The sequence below is a fragment of the Podarcis raffonei genome, chromosome 1 (genome assembly GCF_027172205.1).
Source record: "Podarcis raffonei isolate rPodRaf1 chromosome 1, rPodRaf1.pri, whole genome shotgun sequence".
NCBI lineage: Eukaryota > Metazoa > Chordata > Lepidosauria > Squamata > Lacertidae > Podarcis > Podarcis raffonei.
This window is the reverse complement of record NC_070602.1, coordinates 20,670,305-20,697,516: the sequence shown is the minus strand read 5'-3', so window position 1 is coordinate 20,697,516 and position 27,212 is coordinate 20,670,305. Positions and strand designations below refer to the sequence as shown.

Genomic DNA, 27,212 nt, shown 5'->3' with positions numbered 1-27,212 from the left:
AAGCGGAACTGACGGTATTATTTCTTACTGCAGACAGGAGACATCATTTCTACGTGCTCCTTGTCTCTAGCAACAGACAGGACACCACAAAGAAAGGCTGTTGATTCTTTGGAACTTTTATATCTATCTATCAATTTATCTATACAGGAGAGCTTTTAAAAATGGTATTTTCCCCACCTGCAGTCTGAGGTGGTACAGGCCATTCTACTCCCGCATTCTGCTAATCCAGGGAGTGTGGTAACAATCTTCTCATTGCATGAACTGAGCCTACATTCAATCGGCTTCCCAAAGAGGTGCAACAGACTCTACCCTCTGTATTCAGAACATGTCAAGCCTGCTGGATCAGGCCAATGGCCCACCCAGCCCAGCATCCTGATCTCACAGTGGTCAACCGGATGCCTCAATGGGAAGCCTGCAAACTGGACATGAGCACACTGCCCAGCTGTGATTCCCAGTAGCAGGGATTCAGGGGAGGTAGAGGAGCATCATCATCATCATGGAAGCACCTAGTCATTGATAGGCTTGTCCTCCATGAATTTGCCAAATCCTCTTTTAAAGCCATCCATGCTGGTGGCCATCACTGCCTCCTGTGGCAGCAGGTTCCTTCACGCTCCGTTTCTGAGCTCTCCAAAAGGATCTGCTTAGCTGCTTTTGGAAACCAAATGGTGGACAAAATGGATATAGGTCTGATCCAACTTCTTATGTCCTTATTCTCACCCACTGGGACATTATGAGTTTTATCTGGGAAACCTAACCATTATTGAAACCCCATTGTTCATGCTTGTTGACATCCCAACTCTGGTTCACAGTCGTTGACATCTCAACACATGGAGCAAATTCTGGTTGTGCGAAGGTAGAGGAAGAAGCATGTACAAGACACACACTGGAATCCACTATATAATAATGCCAGCCATTGACACTGCAGCTCTGGTGCTACGGGATTATGCTGAGAGAACCATGGACTGAGCATTTTACAGATTCTAATATGGCAACCAGAGGCTAACAACTTTCCTACCTTGGTCAATAAAACACAGTCTCTCACCTCATCTCTGTATGTGGCTCATCTTCTCTCCTGCCCACCCTCATGACACTGATACAGTTCTAAATAAAAACATTTCTTCCGTACATTTCCACTAAAAATTGTAAACAGGGTCCCTCCTTCATTTTTATCTAGAGCAAGGCTGAGGGGAGCCTGTGGCCCTCTAGGAGTTGCTGGACTACAACTCCCATCATGCCTTGCCACTGTCTGATGGGAACTGGAGTTTTTGCAATGTAAGCAGGCATCCATTTATATTCCACTCCATGTCCATAGCATGCCGCGCCGGTTCCGTACCACTGCAGTTCAACTTCCATCAAAAGTCACATTGTTCATCTTGTTGTTCACTGTGGTGAAATTTTAGATAATTATGTAATTAATCCCTGGTGCACCTGAAGCAGCAAAACCAGAAGCCTTCATCTGCCCCGCCTGCAATAAAACATGTCTCTCCTGTATCCATCTCTACAGCCACAGCAAGCGCTGTAACTCTCCAATGGTTTGACTTCACCTCCAAAGGCGCACTCCTCCATTGTCTCCCAAAACAGACAGATGCCAACGATTGTGATACTATACCACATCATTCATTTAAATACAAAGGACATTGGATAAAAAGCAAACAATGCAAAGGTTGTGTGTGACATCAATTAAGTATTGTTTGAGGACTAAAAACAACAACAGTGAAGACCTGAAGAGCCACAGGTTCCCCGTTCCTGACCTAAATCACTGTCTGGCATTCCTTCACAATCCCATATACATTAACCTAAAAATTGGTTAAATTCTGGTCTTGAGTCATATCACATACTTCTTAAAAAAGTTCTCTGGAGCTATTCCAGATTCTTCTAGCATAGACTATTTAGTGCAATCCGATACATGTCTACTCAGAAGTCCAATGAATTCAGTAGTGGGTACCGGACTGCAGCCTTAGATTGGCTCTAGCTGCACGTGTTAGATAATAAAATAATTACATCTTGCTTCAGTTTATGGAGGAAGGACAACTTTCTTCAATCAAAAATTTCTACTGAAAAGGCAACACAAAAAATACACACATATATATTTTTGGCAGATTTCATGGCTGTAGATAAAATCCGAAGTATAATAATGATTCTTTTTGAAGACTAGAACTCTCTAAATCTAGGATCTTTTCCCTAAGAGATTATTCATTTTATTTAACATCCTATAAAGCAAGGCACAGACATACAAAAATTGCAAGTATTAAGTAATTATCCCAATGACTTCATTCTCTCTCTCGATATATATAATCTCTACCTACCTATTATATAAATATATATCATATGTACACAAAGTCAGGTGAGCTGAATCTTCATAATGTAACAAGCCACCTGAGTAAAAGAACGAGCTCTGAATTCAGGGGAGGGGTGTATGGAGTCCTGTACTTTGGCTAACATTTCTACCTCCTGAAGAAACGCATTTAGGGGCACATCAAACAAAGAACATCAAGCCGCTATCTTTTATTATTCTGGCTCACTCACAGGGATCAAAGTGGGCTGCTAACCAGCTGTGGAAGGAGCAATAAGCAGTAGACCAGCACCCAAAGGAAAACAATGAAGTAAAACAGCTCAGGCTGGTCTGTCTGCGGAGAGGGGCTAGGCACGCTGGCCTTGTCAGAAGAGTCTTTCTTTTCAAGGTCTTTTCTCTTCCTGCAAAGGAATAGGAAGAAAGATAGTCACTGGAGGCCTATCTCAGAGTACCTTGGCTGAAGGTGAGCAGCTACTGCAGAGCCTTGTGGGATTCCAAGGATGATCCACCAGGCCAGAAGCAGCTCACTGGAATGGGGACATTATGCTAGCTTCCTAGCAGGTGGGTCGCTGTTGCCTACCAGGAGAGAGAGAGGAAAGGCAGCAGGGAGACTGGCGTGGTGCAAACACATCATCAGAGTCAATCCAGTGCTCCTGCCAATGGAACTGCACTGTGCTGACCTCCTTGCCACTTTCCCTCTCACTAAGCAGCAGCGACTCACATGCCAGGCTCCACCCCATCCACTAAGCCACTTCTACTCCGGACACCTTCATTACTATCCTTCCAGGTCAAAGGAAAAGAAAATCCTGATTATTGGAGCTTTCAGTAGCTAGTTTCATTGGTTTAATGCATCGCAGCATTTGGTTTGCTTCACTGCACTTGGCTTGTGGATAGTTTAGAGTCTGCTGAAGTAGTTAAGTTGTTGTTATCGATTTTTTAGCCCACAATGGCAGATTTTTAAAATTCGGCTGGCTATTCTCTATTAGGATAATCATTTTTAAAAATAATGGAAATTTCGTTACGTCACGCTGAAATGCCATTTGGCAGAAAAAGGTGGCACACAGATCTTTCAAGTGTCAGTGAGTCAGTTTTTTTTAAATGCTTGGACCATAGGCCATTCGCATAGAAGATAAATACAGTGGTACCTCCGGTTAACTACTTAATTCGTTCCAGAAGTCCGTTCTTAACCTGAAACTGTTCTTAACCTGAAGCACTACTTTAGCTAATAGGGCCTCCCACTGCTGCTGTGCTATTTCTGTTCTCATCCTGAAGCAAAGTTCTTAACCCGAGGTACTATTTCTGGGTTAGCGGAGTCTGTAACCTGAAGCATATGTAACCTGAAGCGTATGTAACCCGAGGTACCACTGTAAATGCAATATAAAACCCAACATAAAATACTGCGTAAAATCACGTTGCTGCCTGGAATCATACATAAAACCTACATCTTTGAAATACTGCATAAGTCACATCTAACATATTAAGAACTTACATATTTAATACAGACAAAATCATTAATCATTATCCCCAAAGCAATTGAATGCAATCTCCTTAATAACGCTTGCCCGGATTTTCAGTGCTGCTAGGGCAAGAAGAGAGACCTTGTGGGTTACCCTACAATCGGTGTTTGACAGGAAGTAGAAAATATTTTCTGGAACAGGTCTTTCAAGTGTAAAATAAATAAATATGCAGGTGCAGCAATGGGTAGTAAAAATGCAAAGTCAGAATTACCAATCATTACATAGCGCTGGAATACGCGGTAATTTATGGAGGAAGAAGCAAAAAGACAGATTGCTGCTCTGATTGGCATTAATCTAAATTAAGTCTTGGTGTCTGTGTGCATGTGTAGGGGGCAACATGGAGTTGGGAAAAGAAAGCTTAACAAGGAATAAATAACAACCAGGGCATAATCCTGTTTGTCCTCAGGCTGCACTGCAGGCATGGGGAACCTCCAGCCCATAGGCCAAATGAGGCCAAGCAGGGTCCTAATTTGGCTCATGAGGCTGTTTTCCCCAGGCCACGCCTACCTGCCCCATACCTACTGCCAAATAACATAAGGTGTATGGCAGGTAAAGACACACAGTTCCACTTGCAGCTCCTGACTGGAGCTTATCCTTTGTGAAACCGAGGCTTGCAGTCAAAGCTGGTGTCTGTCTTCACCCTGAGGCTCAACTTATGAAAGAAGGGTAAGTACCCACCTGGAAGAGGAGCTAGCAATTTCACTTGTAGCCGAGCTCTTTGGAACATCAGTGCTGCCAAGTTCCTGGAAAATAATCAAATCCAAATTGTCACAACAATATAATTAAATAGCCTGGACTGTAAAAGATATAACAGGTATATTTACAGTATTTATATCCCACACTGTAATAAAAGTCTTCTGGACAACTTACAATCAAGGGGAAATGGTTACATTTTAAAAAAATGAATACCATGAAATCTAAACACAGCAATAAGCCAGCAGCAGAGAACAAAACAAGAAATGAAACACACCGCAGTACCCAAACTTTCACAGATCTTAAGACCCTAAACGGGTTAAGTATTTGGGATTGTTGTAAGCTGTTATGCAGCTCAAATCTTTTGCCATTAAATCAGTAACTGATCATTTGAATAGTTACAGGTAGGTAGCCGTGTTGGTCTGCCGTAGAAACAAATTAAAAAAATTCCTTCCAGTAGCACCTTAGACACCAACTAAATTTGTTATAACGACTGTTAATGACTGCAACTGGGCTTACAGGAAAAAGCAAGATGATAAAACATGATAAAGCTATTTTTAGCCATCTCACCCCTTGCTTTTTCCTGTAAGACCAATTGCAGTCATTAACAGTCGTCAACAGGTTTACCACACCTATCTGCCAATCACCCATTCCCACCACCCTTCTGAGTAATACCCCTCTCTGCCCTCTCACTATATATAAGGGTCTGGTGACTTCTGTTTCAGTGTATCTGAAGAAGTGTGCATGCACACGAAAGCTTATACCCAGAACAAACTTAGCTGGTCTCTAAGGTGCTACTGGAAGGAATTTTTTTATTCTGTTTTGATCATTTGAATGTGGTGACTTGTAGTAGTTTTCAGAACTGTAAAAAGGCTTTATTTTTCCAGATAAGAAGATTTGGCAAAACAAAATGGAATGGTATCATACTCCTGGATAAAAGGATTAAACCGGAAGAATCCTCATTATTAACATTTTCAAAAACGCAAGACACTTCGAAGAGGAGACCACAGTAGTCACCACCACACCTCATTTGAGAGGAGAACTTGGGGAATGTCCTTCAATGATTAGTGTACAGGCAGGCAGCCTGCTGTTTTAACAGCACTGACAAGGGGAAGGCATATTGAAAAGCAAGAGTGTAATGCCACAAATCTCATGGCAGAACATGCTGAAAGAACCTAAAACATGGGGAAGGGTCATAGCTCTGTGGTAGAGCATCTGCTTTGCATGAGAAGGTCCCTGGTTCATCTCTAGGTAGGGCTGGGAGGTGGGCAATTGGCTTGATCCAGCAGATCTCCTCCTGCGATCTTATCTTAACAACAACAGGTCTGCTAAATGCATGGTGAGAACAGACACATATCAATACTGGAGCACAGTAAGCAGTTCAGTTCAAGACAGATCTCAACTCAGGGTGACAGAAAATAGATCCCCCACATACAGAAAGATTAAAAGCCACTGACTGTCTAACTGCTGGCTAACCAGAATTATTTAAAGCCATGTTGTACTAGCTTGGTTGTGAATGATTATGCAAAAGAGAGAGACGTGCATATATTTACCTTACTGGTCGACTCTGCTAAATATCTTTGGGAAACGACATTGGGATCGCTGTGGCTGACCCTGAAAAGGTTAATTGAATCAATGTGTAAGAGAAGCTTGATTGGAAAGACAGCCCAGCTCTAACACTTTTGCAAGGTGTGCACTGGCTAGACATTCTTCTCCACCCCAGTTTCAAGATATGCACAACACCGTATCGTCCAAAGACATTTATCTCCTGCGAGGTCCAAGTTCTCAAACTCCACTGCAACCAGCATTCCCATTTACTACAATCTAATTAACGGTCCCAGCCCAAATTCATATGCAACACTGTAGAAAAACCATAGCTCTGGGAGAGAAACTGACCAGGCTCCCAAGTTTGCGTCTAGGGATGAAGCATGAACTTGCTGTTGTCCCCAGCCTTTCTCTCCAGAATGAGTAAAGCTTATGGAGAAGATGACAAGGCAGTGAGGGTTAAGGGATGAAAGGAGGAACATCCAAAATAGTTTCCTGGGGGTTATAGAGCAGGAAAAGGAAATGGTGTTGAGGTGGCCCAGTGAAATTGCTAGGTAGGACAAATATTATTGGAAGCGAATAAATGGGGAGAATAGGTGGGGAGAATACCATATTGGCTCGAATATAACCCACATCCCCCCCCCGAATTCTGACCGTGAAAAGTGCTGCTTATATTCGCAACATTATGGTATGCAGCCAGGAGTGTGGGGCAAACAGCACCAGGAGCGTGGTGAAGTGGCACCCGCCCTGCGCATACTTCCCCATCTGCATCCAAGGCCAGGAAGGGAGAGAGCAAGGAAGGGAGCAGCTTATATTTGGGTATTTTTTCTTTCCCTCCTCCTATTTTAAAGGTGCAGCTTATATTTGGGTAAATACAGTAGATATAATATCATCATCATCATCATCTATTACTTATACCCCACCCATCTGGCTAGGTTTCCCCAGCCACTCTGGGCAGCTTCCAACAGAATAAAAATACATATTAAACAATGTCACTTGAATGCATAAAGCTAGCTTGAGACTCCCCATTGTGCTAACAAGGTTTAACCAGTTTGGTTCATTGTACTGAATGATTCTGGAAGAACAGGATCAGAATCCTATATTCAGCTGTGAGTCCCCCACAAAGTCTCTTCTCTCTCTCTCCCTCCCTCTCCACATGCACAACTCATCTAAAAGTAAAGGTAAAGGGACGCCTGACCATGAGGTCCAGTCGTGGCCGACTCTGGGGATGCGGCGCTCACCTCGCTTTATTGGCCGAGGGAGCCAGCGTACAGCTTCCGGGTCATGTGGCGAACCAGAGCACGCACAGAAACACAGTTTACCTTCCTGCCGGAGTGGTACCTATTTATCTACTTGCACTTTTGATGTGCTTTCAAACTGCTAGGTTGGCAGGAGCAGGGACCGAGCAACGGGAGCTCACCCCGTCGCGGGGATGCCGACCTTCTGATCGGCAAGTCCTAGGCTCTGTGGTTTAACCCACAGTGCCACCCGCGTCCCACAACTCAGCTAGACAACATTTAATAGCCTCCCACTCAGTGCTACTGCAGAGATGGGTCAAGGCCCATAGCTCAGTATCTGCTTTGCACACAGAGAAGTCCTAAGTTCAAACCTCACATGTCCAGATATGGCTGGGAATGGCCCTTGTCTGAAACTCTGGAGAGCTGCTGCCAGTCAGTGCTCATCTAACTGTTCCATCTGCGCAAGTATTTCAGTTTGCCAGATGAAATGAGCCCCTCTTTCCTCCCCCTGTGCACTGATCTAGGGGTTCCCCTGACCCTCCAGAGCCAATTTCAGGGGCAGGCAGGTGGGTGGGGAAGCGACTTGCTCATTCTGCTTGGAGATCAGTCATCGTTAAGAACCGAAGCATGTTTGTGCTAAATTCTTCCACTGAAGTCAATGGGGCTTAAACACACTTTGGCACTTGTGGGAGCTGATCACCCAGCAGGTCCCAGAAGTGCTTAGATTTTGGCTGCACCTCGCCCTTCCCAAATGCATCCGGCTGCCTGGACTTTTCCTCCCCTGCCTGTGCTATGGCTGTCCAGGACTGCAGCCAAGAAGGCCAGCAAAATATGAGACGTGGCAGGCAAATAAGCTTTGCCTGGAAACCAGACAAGAAAAAGTGGCAAGACGGGTTTTGTGTTTAGGAACCAAAGAAGCAAATGGAAAGCACCTTGAAAGCCCCTGATGGTCTGTGGATTCTTCCTCCAGCTTATCTAGTAGCCTGGTGGAGCCAGCTTTCGGACTTGGGTTGTTTTCTCCTTGAAAAATTGACTTATTCTTCCTTTTCTCTTTCTTTTTGCTCCTTTCTTCTGGCAGTTTTCTTTCTTCAGCTGCAGTATCAAACTGGTTTACCACTATCTGTTAAAAATAAAAATGATGATAATTCAGGTTGTTAAAAGGAAGAGTTTGTACAAGTTTATCAAGATCTGCCTATTTAATCTTTGAAGCTCCTTTTTTCTTCTTTATATTGGCAAACTACATTCACTTGCTTGTTTAGCTAGCAAGCTAACTAGACACGGACATGGTTAGAAAGAGGGATTTCTATTTTGCCCACTAAAATAGAGATGCCCAAAGTGGCGGGAAGCTGGCAAACAACATCAAAATAAAATAGATACAGAGGTGGGTAGCTGGGTGGAGGGAAGGATTTCTGCCCTGTCTCCCCAAAATAAAGGTGGCTAACAAGCAACAATCAAACAATCAAACAAGTCACTGAAAATACAAAAGGCAGCGATCTTAACACATGCAAAAGCCTAGGCCAACTAGAAGAACTCTGTACAACAAACAACTTAAAATCTCATTGGAAAAAGAAATCTTCAGGTGGCAATGGGAAAATTGTGAAGTACAAAGCCATCTATTCTTCTGGGGCAGATAATTTCACATACTGGGTTCCACAACTCATTTGGTGCCAGATGTTGCTGTACTCCAACTCCCAATATTGCTACGCATTGGCTAGGATTGCTGAGGCTGCTGGGAATTGGAGTCTGACAGTATCTCAGGGTTGCCATATTGACAACCTCTGTCTCAGAGGGTGTTTTAGTGCGCCAGAATGCAAGTAGGGCTCTACCGATACCAAGCTGAACAAATTGGGGCTATGTGTGGACAGAACATGCTGTCCATCCTTAAGCTGATCTTCTCATGTTGACAACTGTTTCCTAAACAAGTAAATGTATACAGCATCAGTGCCTAATGATGCCTGGGGCACTTTCAAGAAAAGCGAAGGAGAAATGTAACCAACCAAGTATCCAGCTTCAGGGCTGCTTCACACATCATGGTTTGCATCGAGACTAATTTAGTTGAACTTTGGCCTCCTTGAAATCAACAGGGCAAATTAATTCTGACTGATGTTCCACTGATATCAAAGGGAATGAAGTGCAACAAAGTCTGGATCCAACCTTATGTTTGGTGTTTAGGTGTACACCTCAACATGTAAAGTGCAATTGTGAAAGATAGGTGTTTGAAACCAAGGGCACCGTAGAGGCAAACTCACAAGAAAAGGCAGGATTAGCTACAGCTCCCTGTTGAGAGTACACTTGCATGGTAAATCTGGGCTTGTGTTATTTGTGAAATGACCCTTGGGATTTTCTAACGCCCAACAAAACGCAAACACATCTATGAACACAGCTGCAGGATCAGTATGTACAGTGGGAGACTTGCCACTTGAAGAAGATCTCGCTTCCCCAAACAGAGCTAACCTCTTAGGACAATGCATCAAGCCAAACAGAAGAGAGTCCAAATTAAACTCTCATTTTAGGCTGATATTACACCTTATTCTAATGGCTACCAAATCGGGTCATAGGGCTGTATCCAACTAAGTCCTACCCGGAGTGGAGTCACTGAAATCAATGGACCTAAGTTAGTCACGACCACTGATTTTAATGGGTCTACTTTGAGTAGGATTTAGTTGGACACAACCCATAGTATACCACATGAAAATACTGCATTGCTCCAGAGACTCACAATCTAAACTGAAGTACCATCCTGCAGTACCATTTACTACTCCTGCCAAGAAGTCACATTGGTAGAAGACAAGTTCTCTGACTCTCATGGGAGCAGCAACCACCCAATATGGGTAGTGTGTGTTTGACCAGTCAATGGGCCTGATCCCAGATATTTAAATATAAGCATTTAAGTCAGGGGTGGGGAGCCTGGGGCTCTCCAGATGTTCCCAGACTACAACTCCCATCAGCCTCAACCAATGGCAATAATTGGGACTGATGGGAGTTGGAGTCCCAACAGCACCTGGAAGGTCACAGGTTCTCCATCTCTGCATTTAAAGACTACTTCCAGGTGCAACACCAGGGGGATAGACCCAAGCAGTTGCTAGTCACCAGAGCCCTCAGAAAAAGAACTATGGTGTAAGCTTCTCTATAATAATTTAGATGGCATCCAGTGCAAGGGAAGAATTTGGCACAAGCAAACAAGTAAGTGCAAAAAGCAACCGTACCACAGGGACATCTGAGTGAGCAGAATCCACGCTGTTTGCTTTGAGTATCACATTCTTCCCTTCTGCAGCAGCCTTGTTAAGGGAAGCCTTGGTGTGACCACGGGCATCTTTTTTCTGCTTCTCCAGGCTTTTATCATCCAAGGGTGTTGGTGCTGCATTACTCGTGTGTAGGCCTGCCTTTGAAATATCCTTCTCCGCGTTTTGGTCAAGCAACTCTTTCTCCGCCAAACAGTTTACTAAAAGCTCGGCGCAGATCTTGTTGTTTTCCGAGAGGGTGGGGTCTGCGCTGGGTGTTGCAAAAGCATCCAAGACGTCCGATATGGGAACGTCATAATGGGGGTAATAGAAGAGGTCATGGGGGATTATGGAGATTTTGGAAGGGTTTGCCATCATTTCACCCACCGAGCTGTCTTCATTAGTAATATCTAGGCTCTTGGGAGTGTTTCTAACTGGAGAAAAACGTTCCAATGGGTAACACTCTTCTGAATTATCGTTGAAATCAGGTCCACCAGTTTCCTGGTGAGTAGCATGTCCTTCCCTTATGGAAGAAGACTGCATTGCATGGTCATATTTTTCTGGGAGCTTAGATATTTCCTTGTTCAACAATTCTAATATATATTTCTTTGTGCTATCTTGCTCATCAGCAGCTGGAATTGGATGTTCAAGTTCCGTTGTCAGATGTTCCGGTACGTTTTCAGGTAGAGGGGATGAGCAAGCCTTTCCATCAGATGATTCTTTAGTTTCAATGGCTGGCTTGTTCTTGCTGAATTCTTTGGAGTCGACTCCCGAAGAGTCAGCAGGTTCAACAGAATGTTTGTGATACGGAGGTGAACTTGGCGGAAGAAGGTCATCGCCCTGGGTTGGTGAATCGGACATACTCAGCTGATCCCCTTCAGACCCGTTTACATTATTGGCAAGAATGTCGGCAGCAGAATTGGACTGATAATCAACAGGCTCTGTTATTGGCAGTGAGCTCGGCCTCTGAGGTTCTTCTGTGGAAGTCTCTGAATGATCTGGTAGTTGCTGCTGCAGATTGTCATTAATCTCCTCATTTGCCATATGAAAACTTCGGTTCTCTGGATTGAGGGGCGAACCAGGAATATAGATTTTTGGAGGTGAAGACTGGCTTCTGTCCAGGTGACCGGTATAGGTGTGCTTCCCATTCTCATTCAAAATCAAAACCTTCCCTTGATTTTCTTCCCCTGGTGTCCCTTTAACGTGGAAAGGAGATTCAGCTGCAAAGTCCTTGTCCGGATCTGAAAAATCTTCCTATACAACATTAAATAAATCATCATCATCATCATTTGATAAATAATATTTCTTTTTGCAAGGTAGTTGTCGGAACAATTAAGCCACACTTCCACCAGCCCACCAAAGACTTGCTATCATCATAGGAAACAGTAAGACATCTCTGCCTGAGTTGCTGCATGCTTCCCAACTGTAAGAAGGCAAACCAAGAGCAGTGACTCACATGCAGAGATGCAATGGCTGGTCTCCTCTGAGGGCAGGGGGTGTTTCTGCTGTGTCTCTGCAAGCCACCTTATGCAGAGATGCATTGGGCGGCCTACCTTGAGTTATGGGAGTGTTTAGTTGCTGAACATCTAATGATATACCTGCAGCCCTCTCAACTTCCAGGTTTCTCAGGTGCAGTTCAGGAACTGCTCATGCAGAGTCAAGATCCCAACAGTGTCTCTTTGATTCTTGCCATTTCCAATCTAGGGGGTGGGGAGACAAGAGGAAAGCCTCCCACATTTGCTGCCCACTGTCCATATTGTTGGGAATTGGGTTGACCTAGTGAAGTAAATACAACTGAACTGAAGTAAAGTAAAGGAGACCAGGTGAGGGAAACAATCACCCAACTTCCTCTTAACTGTGGAGGAGGTGCTTATCGCTGAGAGTGACCTAACTACACTTACAGGAAAGAAGCATTCAAAGAGCGAAGTGAAGGAACATACGTACCCCTTCCAGCTCTGGGAAATGTTCCAAAAACTGTGCCACATAGGTCACAATGGACTGATCGTCGGGCGACTCAACCATGATGTCTGGGGAGAGACACATATTGTCTCGTGATGAATCTAAATTTATTTCCTTTTACTTATTGATTTCATTAAAAAATATATGACACTGGAAAAAATTCAGAGTGATTTACAAACAAAGATCAAACAATGTAATGATCACAAGGCCCCGGTGATCAGCCTGTAAATCCCAAAAGCCTGCAGAAGACATTTAGGTATGAAAAAGTTACCTTCTGGCTCCAGAAGTCTTGGAATACCTAGGTGGTTATGTGCTGTAGTGAATGCATCCTCTAAATTCTCTCGGGGTGATTTCTCCAAAGCTTGCTTCATATCTACCAAGCTCGAATCTATGGCTTTGATTACCGCCAAGAAAGCCAGGCCACTTCGCCAACTGCTGGTAAAGTCCTGAACGGCAACCCCATACCTGGAGGCGAGAGTACCAAGGAGAGAGGTGGTATGAAAATCCATACAGGGAGATGGGTATGTTCAATACTCTCGTAACACAGAAAATTATTCCAGTGCAAAGGCTTCCTAGCTTTAGGGAAATGCATCATACTCTAAGCATTCACAAGAGGGAGTTTTTGTATACAAGGTGCCTTTTCCTCCATCATGGGGTGAGAGAGATCCAGCTGCCTGCCCTCAGAGGACCTCAGTAGGAGCTTTTGCCTGGCAAATGGTAACTGTCAGCAAAGGAATGTAGGAAGCTGACCAAAGCAGACCACTGGTCTATCTAGCTCAATATAGTCTACACCAGGAGTAGGGAACCTCCAGCCAAATGTGGCCTGGCATGCGTCCCAGTTTGGCCGAGGGTTGTCCCTGCCACCCACCCCAAACCACACTCGCGTGCCCCGCACGTGATGTTACCTATACATGTGGAGCAGATAAAAGATGCATCTGGAGCAGGTGAGCTGAACCACAGAATCGATCCCTGTAGAAAGCAGGGCTGAAGTCACTTCGCATCAACAGGCGGGCAGCTGGATCGACTTTCACAAGCAAGTTCCCTGCGGGGAGCTTGATCATGCAGCCAAGCCCTGTACTTAGTACTGACGAAGCCCCATGCACATCATTTTCCAAGCATCCAACAACCCATTTACCACTGGGCATTTGGGAAGCGCAGCACGAGAAACTTTGGCAGGTGGACAGGACAGCGCACCTGTTGGTCACCTGATGCCATTGATGATTTCACAGGTGGGTTGTCCCACTCACTTGTCAAAGTTATCCCACAGTGGTGGGGACAGGGAGGGATCTGACCCACCAGGCCGAAAAGGTTCCCTTCCCCTGGTCTATTGATATTTATTGATGCTGCATTTTATGTTGTATTTTATGCTGTTTTATAGTCGTATTTCAATCAATGTTTTATATTTCCTGTTAGCCACCCTGAGCTCAGTTTTTAAACCACGTAGGGCGGAGTATGAATAAAACTTTTTTGTTGTTGTTGTTGTTGTTGTTGTTGTTGTTGTTGTTGTTGTTGTTACTATCATCATTATCATCACATTAGCTTGGAGATGGCCTTGTGCCTCCTGTAAGCTAATGAAAGGGCCAGCCATGAGCACATCTTTATACTTGGGATCCCCCACAAGGCAATGTATGCTGCAAAGAAGAGTCGGAATAGGGTCTTATTACTGACACAAAACACAGAACTGTGAAACAGGAAGGACAGGAAAAACCCAGCTGCATAGCCCAAGCTCTTCCTTGGCTGATACAGGCAAAATTACATAGCCTGTTCTATTGCTTGCCCTTGGATCCACTTTAAATGCATCCAATCCATTTCATCACACAGATAACTAATGGAAATCTTCTTCCATCTGATTGGCAGTGGGATTTGTGGTGACTTTTAAAGGGGGGGGGAGAAAGGTTGGCTTACTTTCTTGTTTTCCTTTGGACCCAGTTCAAAAGGGTCTTGATTGCTTTTCGCTGATCCTTCACCGAGACAGACATGCTTCTCTCGACATTAGGCGTGTTGGGATGAGAGGTGTCTGAATCAGGGCCACTGGGTCCCGATGACAGGCTGGAAGACGAGGAGTTCCTATTGAGGTTGCCTGTGAGTTCTTTAATCTGTTGCGGGGGGTGGGGGGAAGGCAGCAGCCGGGGTCAGAAAAACAGAGCAGAGAATCCATCATTCTGTCATGCTGCCTTGAGGACAAGCAAGCCTATTCATTTCTTCAGGCAAGCAGCCGCTTCCAAACTTCACAAACAGCCCTGTCATGCCAGCTAGCCCCGCGCGAAAGGCAACGTTGACTTGGGGCCCGGTTTCATGCTATCTGAAAGAGCACTTGCCCCTCAGCGAGACTCAAGCCAGCAGCCTCGGCCGCTGCATTCCAGACACAGGGAGTAAAAATGCATAGCAACTTCTAAATCAGGGATGTTGCTGGACTTTAGCTCCCATCAGCTTTGTCCATTGGCCATGCTGGCTGGGGGGAGGTGGGAGTCCCATGGTATCAGGAGTGCCACAGGTCCCCACCCCCCAATTCCTGCTCTAAAGGCAAGGATCCTGTAATGGAATGAATATGGCCCACATGTCTTAAGGTTGTATTTCGTGTCATTGTCCTGCTTGCACGATTCCCCTAAGCTCCTCTGGGTTGGTTACTGCAGCTAACAGGAGTGCTAAGATGGGCCTTTGATTTAATCCTGCAGGGCTCTTCTTATGTTCTGGGATAGCAACAAGAACCACAGGAAGAAAGGTCACATCCGTACCGTGCGTATTAAGCACTCTTATGCTATTTCAACAGTCAGGGGTTCCCTCAAAGAGTCCTAGGAACTGCAATTTAATAAAGCTGCAGAGATTTGACAGGAGACCGCTCACACAGCTAACATTCACCAAAGCGACTGCTTTGAAAGGTGCTTGGAAGTCCTGACTTTGGGACTTCAAAGCACCTTGCTCACAGCATCACTGTGATGTCATGGGTGCAGCCTTGCCCACCAGTCAAATGCGGCCCATGAGGCTGACCCTGATAAGGATCTCGCCCCTGGAGCCAAAAATGTTCCTCGCTCCTTATATAGACAAAATGGATTTCCCCAGAAACTATGGAAGACACAGAATGCTAGAATGCAGAGGAGCAATTCTCTCAGTGGAGAGAGATCAAATGGCGAGAAGAAAACTACAACAGAGTTTTTGGGAACATATAGGCAGCTGGGGGATGGGGCACAGACTGGGGTAAATGAACCATATAGTGCTGGAGAGAAGAGCGAATTCTTGCTTCTCAGTCATTTGATCTTGTGGTTCCAGAAGACCCCCATCAGCAAAACTAGTGTTAGGAATTCCTTTGCATGAGATAACAGAAAAATCCAGAGTCATTTTGGGTGAGTGCAGACGTCACATCCTGATCTCTTAAGGGCAGCTAAAGAGTTCAGTCATAGACATGCTTTATGCTGTCTTAATAGCTCAGTTGGTAAAGATTAATCTCAGGATTGTGGGTTCAAGCCCCACGCGAGGCAAAAGATTCCTGCATTTCAGGGGGTTGGACTAGATGATCCTAGTGGTCCCTTCCAACCCTACAATTCTATTATTTAGGTTATATATGAGCACACAGGGCAGGAGTGGAGACCCTGTGGCCCTCCAGAGGTGGTTGGGTTCCTCAGCCAGCATGGCCAGTGGTCAAGGACATATGAGTCGAGCAACATCTAGAGCTTCTCCAATTTAAGGGGCAGAGTTGGGGGTAGGAGAGCTGTCCTGCTGGGTTTGCTGACTTGGGAGGATCTGCTTTCCTGTTTTTGAAAACTTGGCTCACCTTTAAAGAAACAGAGGCTGGGTCAATCTAGAGGCAGCTACAATGACACAGCTGGCAGTTAGCATGATGGTTTAGTAAATAGCAGCTGCCAGGGGGTCAACTGAATTTGGATTGGGACCCTGGTGACAGCAAAGGGTAAATCCCCTTCTCTCCACCTATTACCAGCTGCAGTCCTAATCTGGACGCACGCGCGCGCACACACACACACACACACAGACACACTAGCCCATGAGTGTGGTTGCTATTTAACTGAACAAAGAACAATCACGCAAGCTACCAGCTGTGCGATTATCATCATGTCTACTTTGGCCCTTTGTTAAGCAATGTCGGAAATTTTTGGACGGGAATTGTGTGGCTAAGAGGGTGACATAAGAGATGCTCATGATGCCAATTGGATTTGGCCTTCTTGTGGAGGAAGGGGGCATAAAAGATTTTAAGTGTTCAAGCTGTATTTTGTTTAGTTGACTGACTACATCCGCCCAGATGTTTGGGAATGATGAATTCCAGGTGCCCAAGAAAATATATCAATATCACCACCACTACCACTACCACCACCACCATCATGTTTTCATCAGTTCCATTTGGGAGGATACTGGAATCTAGAATGTAAGAAGTGCCCTGCTGGATCAGACCAGAGACCCATCTAGTTCAGCATCCTGTCTTCTCAGTGGCTGACCAGATGTCTGTGGGAAGTCCACAAACACAACATGAGCACAACAGCACTCTCTCCACTTGTGATTGCTCTTCCTCTGACCTGAATCTGAAATTTGGATTCTTCACCTGAAACTCTCTATGAGCTTTCAGATCCCCTAGAAGGGGATGGTAGGCTTTACAGGAGGAGAGGGCATTGCTAGGCCCTCAAAAGACTTGAGGCACAGGGCCATGATGCAATTTTGAATAACAATGACATACATTAATTTATAAGTATAGGTGCAAAGTTAGACAGACTTTCAGAGGGAAGGGGAAGGTTGGCCATCAAAGGTAACCCTGAGCAGTGGAGTGCCAACATGATTTTCTAGGCCAAGTACTGTATGTGGATTGTGCCCTCCACCTTGCCTGATATTAAAACTGAAACAAGTGTCTCTGGGCAAATGAGGTCGGCAGATGAATAGGGCTTCACTAGTACTGTGCTTTTATATTGTACCTGTTTGCACCAACAATGCCCCTGTATGGAGACATCATAGTTTTTGAAAGAAGCTCAGGACCATGTCAATGCTTTTCATAGAATGATAGACTCTTATGAGTTGGAAGGGACCCCATGGGTCATCTAGTTCAACCCTCTGCAATGCAGGAATCTCAGCTAAAGCATCCATGACAGATGGATATCCAACCGCTGTTTAAAAACCTCCAATGTGTCTATTTTAAATGGTTTGGGCACTCGTTGTTTGATCTCTGGCCTTTTAAGCAGAAAAAACGATTCCAGTTTTCAGAAATCAATGTGACACTTTAAAAGCTTTAAAAATAGTAGGAGGAACTTGGCACACTTTGATGGGTTCTCCCATAGGCCATCAAGGTCTAGTTTAGGAATTACAGTAACCAGTCTCCTGAAATGGCCCATAGATGTCAGTGTCCTTCCTTAAATTCTGAAGCCTCTCAAAAGGTGATATCCAGATCCCAAGGCACAGGAAACAAGGTGCTTGCTTGTGGCCATTCTACAGAGCATGATAATCCAATAGTCCACACATTCCCTGAGTAACAGGGAAGTGATCCAACTTAATGGTGTAACGTTGGAAAATGTCAACCACTTTTCCTACCCGAGCAGTTATCTTTCCACAAGGGCCAACATTGATGCCAAAATCCAGCATTGCCTGAGCTCTGCAAGCTCAACTTTCTCCTGATTGAAGCAACAAGTGTTTGAGGACAAGGATGTTCACAGAGAAACCAAAATGCTCATTTACAAAGCCATTGTACTACCAACTTTACTGTATGTTTGCAAACCATGGACCACTTATAAACCCTATCTCCAACTCCTCGAAAGATTCCATCAACAATGTCTCTGGAAAAAATTACACATCTCTTGGGAAGACAGGCAAACAAATGTCAGTGTACTGGAAGAAGCAAAGATCACCAGTGTTGAAGCAATGATTCTTCAACATCAACTTCGTTGGACTGGTCATGTTGTTTGGATGCCTGATTGCCATCTTCTAAAACAACTACTCTATTCCCAACTCAGGAATCGAAAGTGAAATACTGGTGAACAACAAAAGAGGTTTAAAGATGTTCTCAGGGCAAATGTCTTAAAATGTAGCATAAGCACTGGTAACTGGGAAACACTGGCCTGCGAGTGCTCCAATTGGAGAACAGCCTTTACCATACATGGACTTTGAAGAAGCATGAACTCAGGGTGAAAAGGAGAAACAAGCGAAGAGGAAGGCACGCTTGGCAAACCCTCACCATGAACAACTCCCACCTGGAAACCTATGTCCCCACTGTGGAAGGACGTGTGGATCCAGAATTGGCCTCCACAGTCACTTACGGACTCGCTGTTAAGACTGTTTTCATGGAAGACAATCTTACTTGGCTACGAATGATCGCCACAGAAGCAGCAGCAATACAATAAAAGAACAAGAAGTGGAATGATTTTGTGAAAGGGTATAGGATTGCATCCAATGATGGTTTTGAAAGCCCTATTTCACTGCACAAATTGGACTGCCCAGTTTTTTCAGATTATCCTTGCGTACTACCCTCAAGAGTAGCGTTAGAGGAGGACAGTGGGAATCAAGTGGCTTGGTAAAAATGGGGTGCCATGCCTTGCACAATGAGGGCGTTTTCTAATAAAGAGCCACCTACAACCCAATCTAAAAACGTCTCCTGGAGATAATAACAACAAGGAAATCAGCATGGTGCTAAAAGCCAGAAATCAGGGTTACCACCTAATAATTTTTTGTAATATTATTATACAATGACAAATATCATTACAGCCTAATAATCAGCCTCCTTTGGGGATTAAAATGATTTAATCCTGAAATCAGGGTTGTTATCGTTATTAGGGTGACACAGGATTTCATTTTTTGCAACTTCCCCACAAAGCAGTCATAAAGACAGCTGTCTGCTATGAATCACTCCATGCATTTTCCTTTTCCTTTTTTATTATTTGCTTCTGGAATTGAATCTCATTATTAGTCAGGTGCTCCTTGAATTTGACAGCTAGCATGTAAATGACTTTGAAAAATCCCAGCATTGTTCATAATCTACAGGGGTTCTCGCTTTAACCAATTTTACTGTCTGCCCCCCGCTCACTCCCTACACTAATCAGTAGTAAGAGGAAATATTGACATGTTTGGAAATGAGCCTACAGCACAATCCTAACCTCCCAGGTAGTAGTGCTGGGGAGGGTGGCTAGAATTCAGTGGAAGTAGCCCTCTGCCTAGGGACGCAGGTGGCGCTGTGGGTTAAACCACAGAGCCTAGGACTTGCCGATCAGAAGGTTGGCGGTTCGAATCCCCGCCAACGGGGTGAGCTCCGTTGCTCGGTCCCAGCTCCTGCCAACCTAGCAGTTCGAAGGCACGTCAAAGTGCAAATAGATAAATAGGTACCGCTCCGGTGGGAAGGTAAATGGCATTTCCGTCCGCTGCTCTGGTTTGCCAGAAGCGGCTTAGTCATGCTGGCCACATGACCCGGAAGCTGTACGCAGGCTCCCTCAGCCAATAAAGCGAGATGAGCACTGCAACCCCAGAGTCAGTCACGACTGGACCTAATGGTCAGGGGTCCCTTTACCTTTTACTAGCCCTCTGCCTGGCTCTGCCAACAGGGGGCAGCATCACAGCAGAGTAGGGCTAGGCAATATATCGATTTATTGTCCCAAATCGATTTGAAGTCCACATTGTCGTATTGTATTCATAACTATTGACCTGGAAATATATCGCCAATCATGTGTGTGTGTGTGTGTGTGTGTGTGTGTGAGAGAGAGAGAGAGAGAGAAAGAGAGAGAAAGAAAGAGAGAGAGAGAGATGCAAAAATCACAGTGTGGGGAAAACCGTAAAGCCAGCCAGTGCTTCTATTAATCCCGGCAGTGCCTGTTAACTCTGCCGACAAAGCTCTCCCCTGCCTCAGGCAGGGGGCAGCGAATCACAAGATCAGGCGCTGGCAGAAACCATGGTGAGGGGGAAACCGTGCCCCTAGATAGCTCCATCCTTACTTCAGACATCGTGATATATCAGTATATCGCAATGTTTAGCTGGTGATATATCACAACGCTGAAAACCTGACTATCGCCCAACCCTACCGCAAAGGATCTTGCAGAGGGTGGGCAAGATATGGTAGCCAACAGGGGACCCTGAAATGGGACATGGCAGGCTTAGGGTGGGCGCAGAACCGTGCTGCCTATGGATCTACTGGATCCTAAGCTAAGCGCTTCCTGGAGAGGAGCCTAATTTGGGTGTAAAGCTGCTGTAGAGGGGAAAAAGTGTGTTTGTGTGTAATGGCTGCAGACTCAATGAAGGACCCTCCATATTGCACCTCCCTCAAAATTTGCCCACGGAAGGAGAAGTGGGTGTGGGTGGGTAGGTAGAGGGGTAATACACTAGCCCATTGTCTGCTCTTATCCATGATTAAAGAGATTGAACTAGGTTACATCTGCACCAGACTTTTGAGAATGGTCAAGTTCACTGGCTGCATTCAATTCTTGGCATTTCAAGGCTCCCAGATCGTTGAAATCCGTATCAGATTCCATCTTAGTACATGAAAGTAGTGCAAGTAATGCATATTAAAGGGCTTTAAAGCCTCGTTTCAGGACTCAAGTCTTAAGACCCATGTTGCTAAAAATGCACAAAGCAGCATTCAAGTGTTTTCAGCACAAAAATAGAAAACAAGATCTTCTGATCTGGGTTCTGGCCGGCAGCCACATGCACACAAGGCAGGCTGGACTCAAGTACTTTGAGGCAGAAATCCATTTGCAAGGGCAATGAAGTGGACTGCAAGGTGGGGGGAGGAAAGTGCAATGACGCCCAGGTGTCTCATCTATTTCGGTTTATCCAGGTTTGCTCATACATTTTACGGAGTCTTTAATGCAAGAAAAATGAAGACCCGACACAAAACAAGGTACATGGGAGAAAAAAATCTGTTTCATTCCTAGCCTTTAGACATAACAAATCTGTATTCTGATGAAAGGTTTAACAGAAAAGTCAACGTGTAACAACATTACCATTTGCTCCTTACCTGAAAAAACAGGATTATGTTCCATATCAGGCCCAGGACCATGGAAGAGTTTCCATCTGCTATTTCAGCTGCATCAATGCTAACCAGCTTCACCTACAGAAAAGGGGGTTGCAGGTTTTAAAAGACGTTTAAAAACAGGTAGACAAATGCACTCAAGTGCAGTTTCAATTACAGAATGCACAAGTGTCACATCTAAAGGCCAGGGAACAGGGAGTTGCATTTTGCACTCATACTGGGCGCGGTTTTGGCTTGCAACGTATAAAGCTGGATTGCTTACTTCTACGTATATCTAGTTCACGCGATATGGTTGCAAGATAGCGGCTCACTGAAGGGAGGACCGTTTTCTTTATGGGGGGAGAGAGGGAGAAAGAAAGAAAGAAAGAAAGAAAGAAAGAAAGAAAGAAAGAAAGAAAGAGTGAAGCCACATGGCTGCTATGCACTCATGTAACTAGTTTGACCCTCAGTTGCATTATTCTTAATGCCCTTGTGATGAAGTATTTACTTGATTATATTATGCATATTTGCAGCTACATAATCTGCTGTCATTGTTCTGCTGAAGTCAGATTTATCAGGTCCATCTTGGCAGACAGCCTGCTGACGTGCAGCATGTGTGATTCGGGGAGGGGGAGCATGGGTAGGCAAACCATGGCCCAGGGGCCAGATCCGGTCCAATCGCCTTCTAAATCCAGCCCGCGGACGGTCTGGGAATCAGCGCATTTTTACATGAGTAGAATGTGTGCTTTTATTTAAAATGCATCTCTGGGTTATTTGTGGGGCATAGGAATTCGTTCATTTCCCCCCCAAAAATATAGTCCGCTTCCCACAAGGTCTGAGGAACAGTGGACCGGCCCCCTGCTCAAAAAGTTTGCTGACCCTTCCTCTAAGGTGCCATCTGAGCTTTTGGGGTGATAGGAAAGGGGAACAGAGAAACTCTAATACTAACTGGGCAGAGAAACACCTCTCCACTATCTTGGGAGGCTCAACTATCACTACAGATGCATTCTCCATTTTTAAATGCTTGTTGAGCACGATCTGGGGAAGGGCCGTAGATCTGTGGCAGAACATCTGCTTTGCATTCAGAAGGTCGCAGGTTCAATACCCGGCAGGGCTGGAAGAGAACCCTGCCTGAAACCCTTGAAGCACTGCTGTCGGTCAGTGCAGACAATATTGAGCTAGATGGACCAGTGGTCTCTGTATAAAGGCAGCTTCCTACATTGCTATCAAGTTATTAAGGATTCTGGGTTTGAAGCCATGGCAGGACCCAGAGTTCCCACAGAGAGGTTTAATCCATATGACAAGGACCAGCTTATGTTTCTCCTTCAAACTACACACTCTCTTCTCTTGCTCATTCATTGCAAGCAGGATGGCAGAGCAGAAAAGAGAGAAATCCCCAGGCTGCCCATGATAGCGATAAACCCTTGTGTTGCAATACAGGGCCTCAGACCTTTCTGAAACGCTGACAGTAAGAATACTGAGCCTCTCCCCACCTGTCACAATTCCTCTCGAGTTCTGCATTAACTACACACCATGGCTGTCCCTTCCCACCTCTTTCATGGTGGTTTAATATTTAAACTGCTGGCTCTCCATTGCCAAGGGAATGGAAACAACATTTCCCTGCCCTGCCCTGACTTCTAAAATTTGGTTAAACCGGCTTGAGATCAAGAGGGAAACCTTTTAACCTGTGGCTCAACTGCAATAATGGTTCAGTCCCGGTAAGATGTCACCAACGTCATATCATTCCCCAGAGGGAAGGTCACAAAGGCAGCGCATGGGCTGGAGCAGGATTAGGCAACATGGCGCCTTCAGATGTTCCGGCCTACAAATCTCGCTAGTTGCAGTCAACACAGCCAATGGTGAGAGATGATGACAGTCAGCAACCTGGTGAGGGCACCATGTTTGATGCTCATGGATAAATTTTAGGCTGGGGTTTTTTTAGGGGGGGGTGTTTGCGTGCCCAGGCACAGTCCCACCCCCCTCCGGGAGCCAGACCTCAGATCAAGGAAAACACATGACAACATATTTTGGGATTAAAATGGCCACAACTTTATTGAATTTCAAATGTAGGAAACCTTGGCTTAGGCATTGGGCGTATATCCTTCTCAGCCCCCAGCTAGGGGTCTGAGGCAAGGGTCAATCGGGAATATGGGGACACTGCAAAACGTGCGTTTACACAGCTGGCCCCCTCCCTGCACTGCTGAGGGAAGCTCTATGGCCCACTGCTGAGCGCTTGTGGTCAGAGACTCCCCTCAGGACTCCTCTAACAGGGAACCCTGATATCGCCGCCACAAAAAGGGGTGAGTCACCACAACATCCCTTCCTCGATTGTTGAACTAAAGGATTCTGCCCAAGGCCTAAAACTGCCACCCAAGACCGCGAAATTGCCACCTCGCCACCAAGACTACCTACAGCTGAAAGCCACACCTCATGTTCTCACCAACCATTCCTCAAGGCCCTGCTTCACATCCCATAACCAGTGTTCATTTCCCAATGGTGAACGTCGTCAGCTCTAAACAATTCCAGCTTGTACGTTTTAATGTCCGGATGTTTAATCACTCGGCCTCCAATACACAAGAGTCACATTGCAAATAGCCCTGTTCATTTTAACTTGTGCGCTGGGCTGCAAATCTCACCCACCACCAGAGCCAGTGAGCGGTTATTTAAGCACATCTCTATCCCACTGTAGCACTTATAGTTTAAAGTATAAAGTAAAGGTAAAGGGGCCCCTGACCATTAGGTCCAGTCGTGGATGACTCTGGGGTTGTGGCGCTCATCTCACTTTATTGGCCGAGGGAGCCGGCGTACAGCTTCAAGGTCATGTGGCAGCATGACTAAGCCGCTTCTGGCGAACCAGAGCAGCGCACGGAAACGCCGTTTACCTTCCCGCCGGAGCGGTACCTATTTATCTACTTGTACTTTTGACGTGCTTTCGAACTGCTAGGTTGGCAGGAGCAGGGACCGAGCAATGGGAGCTCACCCCGTCGCGGGGATTCGAACCGCTGACCTTCTGATCAGCAAGTCCTAGGCCCTGTTGTTTAACCCACAGTGCCACCCGCGCCCTTTATTTTGCAAAGTATATAACCACCCAGATCTTTGTTTAGTTCTTGCTGCAACATCCACAACAGGTGGATCACTCTTATTCCCATGCTGAAGACAGCCAATTATAGTGGGGAATTTGGGGCCCATCTCTTCCAGTCCCAAGCCTGACTTCTCGTTTTTTTCCTGAAGTTTTCCAATATTTCATACATACATTTCAATACATAATAAAAACTCCCCCCAAAAAAACTTCCCAGCCCCATTCCCATGATGTTTCTGTTTCTTTCCTTCTGCTGCACTGTCTTTTATCTCTTAAACCTTAACAAGAATACCATAACCTCTAATCCCTTCTGTTGCTCATAGTTCAAATCGTGCTCATGTGTTCATCATATAATAATATTTCTTTAAATTAATCTGAAAGGGTTAGACCTTCATCGTTAGGCCAAGCCTGACTTTCCTGTGTTGGAATTTAAAATAGCCTATAAATGGGAAGCTGGTTAGATTTTGCCAGTGCTGGACTTCTCTTGAGTCACACAGCTGTTGCAAGTCCTTGGATTCGAGACCTGTTGGCCCTGGTTTCGCCACCATACGTGAATAACTCTTCTACATCCTTTCCAACTAAGCATGACTTACAAGAATGAGATTGTGAAGACCCTTGGAAGGGGCTGGACACAGAGACCAAATCAGTCCATCTGGCCTCCGAAAAGTTCAGTGTGTGCCTAAAGGAGTGTTTCACCTTACATAAGCTTTTAAAGCAAGGCAAGGCACCTTACTATGACATACCAAGGCTCCTGGCAACAGGGTTAGCATGAGCGTGTGAAGTGTGATGTCAGCAGCACATGCAGAATCCAGTGATAATGGAGCAAAACAACAACGGCCTAGCAGAGACACTGCTGTGAGGCTGGGTGGTGATTTATAGGGCCACAGCTAAGTGACAGAGCATCTGCTTTGCGGGTCCAATCCCCGACACCTTCTGCTTGTCAGTGTAGACGAGGGACACCCAATGTGTATTCCAGAACTTGTTGGATCACAACTCCCATCATCTCTGGCCATTTGGCTGGGGATGATGGGAGCTGTAGTCCAAAAACATACGGAAAGCACTATGTTGGCTATCACAATGCTGAGCTAGCTGGGCCAACTACCAGATTTGGTATACGCATTGGTGATGTTTAACTGCTTGAGGTGAAACAGGAAGAGCCGCCCTGTCACTCCTGCCACCACCACCGCCATCAGCACTGATTTCAGGCAGGATTATGCTGATTTCAGGCGAGACCTCACCCAAATTGGCACCAATGGAAGAGGTGCTTATTTGCTGATGCGGTTCTCATGGCTACCAATTCCTGACTTGCTTTACATTACTGCCCATTGCCCAGACTTGACAGGGAACTTTATCCATCTCCTCACCATCACATAAGACTCCAAAGTGAGTCTTGCTTAGGTGAAAGGCCATAGTTCAGTGGTAGGGTGCATGCTTTCATGCAGAAGGTTGTAGGTTCAATCCTTGGCTTCTCCAGTTGGTGCTGGGAGATAACCCAATCCCGGGCAGCTTTTGACAATGCTGAGTGAGATGGACCAATCTTCTGATTCAGTATAAGGCAGCTTTCTACATCCCTCCTTCTGCACTTGATGCAAAGGCAGCCTGCATAGCAACACTAGTGTGGGGTGGCATCCCCCCCACATCGTTACACAATGTTCAACCCCAGACTTTGCAGAATTCTAGAGTAACCGTTTCCATCTTTCTTTGAACAAAGCTCAAATGATCTCTTGCTATAAATTGGGCAGAGAAATATAGAACATGTGATGCTGAAATCATATTTTTTTTGGGGGGAAGGGAAAGTCAGATGACTCAAATCACTAACCTTCAGAGCAACTTGAGCCCAGCTGCTTAAAGGTTGCTGAACCCAGTCATTTCTTTTATTTTCTTTTAATATTGGCCTCTTGATCCTTTAATCCAGTTGAACATTACGACATTAAAATAATAATTTGTGTTGAGAGGAACCCCTCCTTGTGCATACTGTATGCAGCCTTTCAGACGCAACTTTAAACAAAACATAATTCCTTCAGCTTACACATTCCTCCTTTTGGAGAGAGAGATATTGTACTGGGAGAAGTGAAAAACAAGTCAGCAGCTTTCAAATTACTTACATTGCTGTCCTCCAAAAACTTGAGGGCTTTTGCGATATTGTTCAGTCGAAAAATACGATGGGTTGAGGGCTTGTATTCATGCAGCTAAAAAAAGGAGGAAAGTAAGCCAGTTAGTGCCTTTTAAAATGTTATTATTGAAGGGGGAAAGGCTGTGGCATCCGCTTTGCATGCAGAAGGTCCCAGTTTCAAACCCACTGCCTGAAACCCTGGAAAGCCATTGCCAGACAGCGCAGACTCTACTGAGCTAATTCTGAGCACATCTATCAGGAAGTAAACACCACTAAGACAAGCTGGAACTTTTGCAGAGGAGAGTGACCGAGGTGATCAAGGGTCTGGAAACCAAGCCTTATGAGGAACGCTTGAGGAGGTTGGGTATGTTTAGCCTGGAAAACTGGGAGGATATATGATAGCCATCTTGTCAAATGGAAGATGGAGCAAGCTTGTTTTCTCCTGCTCTGGAGGGTAGGACTCAAACCAATGGCTTCAAGTTACAAGAAAGGAGATTCTGACTCAACTTCAGGAAGAACCTTCTGACAGCAACAGCTTGTTCAACAGTGGAACAGACTCCCTCAGAAGATGATGGTGACTTTCTTTCCTTGGAGGTTTTTAAGCAGTGGTTGTCTGGCCACCTGTCATGAATGC

General features: G+C 45.3%; 1 protein-coding gene across 4 annotated transcripts in view; it reads right to left on the bottom strand.

The window, feature by feature from the left end:
• Positions 1–2,490: 2,490 nt before the first annotated feature.
• Positions 2,491–27,212, bottom strand: part of CLMN (calmin) — a 69,980-nt gene continuing 45,258 nt past the window's right edge. For 3 of the 4 annotated variants that reach the window (XM_053375813.1, XM_053375829.1, XM_053375821.1), the window contains exons 4-13: positions 26,571–26,654; positions 21,393–21,485; positions 14,372–14,562; positions 12,738–12,931; positions 12,452–12,534; positions 10,493–11,761; positions 8,219–8,406; positions 6,057–6,117; positions 4,489–4,553; positions 2,491–2,694 (exon numbers count right to left, since the gene is read on the bottom strand). In XM_053375813.1, the coding sequence (XP_053231788.1) occupies positions 2,532–2,694; positions 4,489–4,553; positions 6,057–6,117; positions 8,219–8,406; positions 10,493–11,761; positions 12,452–12,534; positions 12,738–12,931; positions 14,372–14,562; positions 21,393–21,485; positions 26,571–26,654 (2,391 nt within the window). In that variant the 3' untranslated portion in view covers positions 2,491–2,531. Of the gene's footprint in view, positions 2,695–4,488; positions 4,554–6,056; positions 6,118–8,218; positions 8,407–10,492; positions 11,762–12,451; positions 12,535–12,737; positions 12,932–14,371; positions 14,563–21,392; positions 21,486–25,058; positions 25,171–26,570; positions 26,655–27,212 lie in introns of those variants that run through there. The other variant, XM_053375836.1, reaches the window with a different exon arrangement.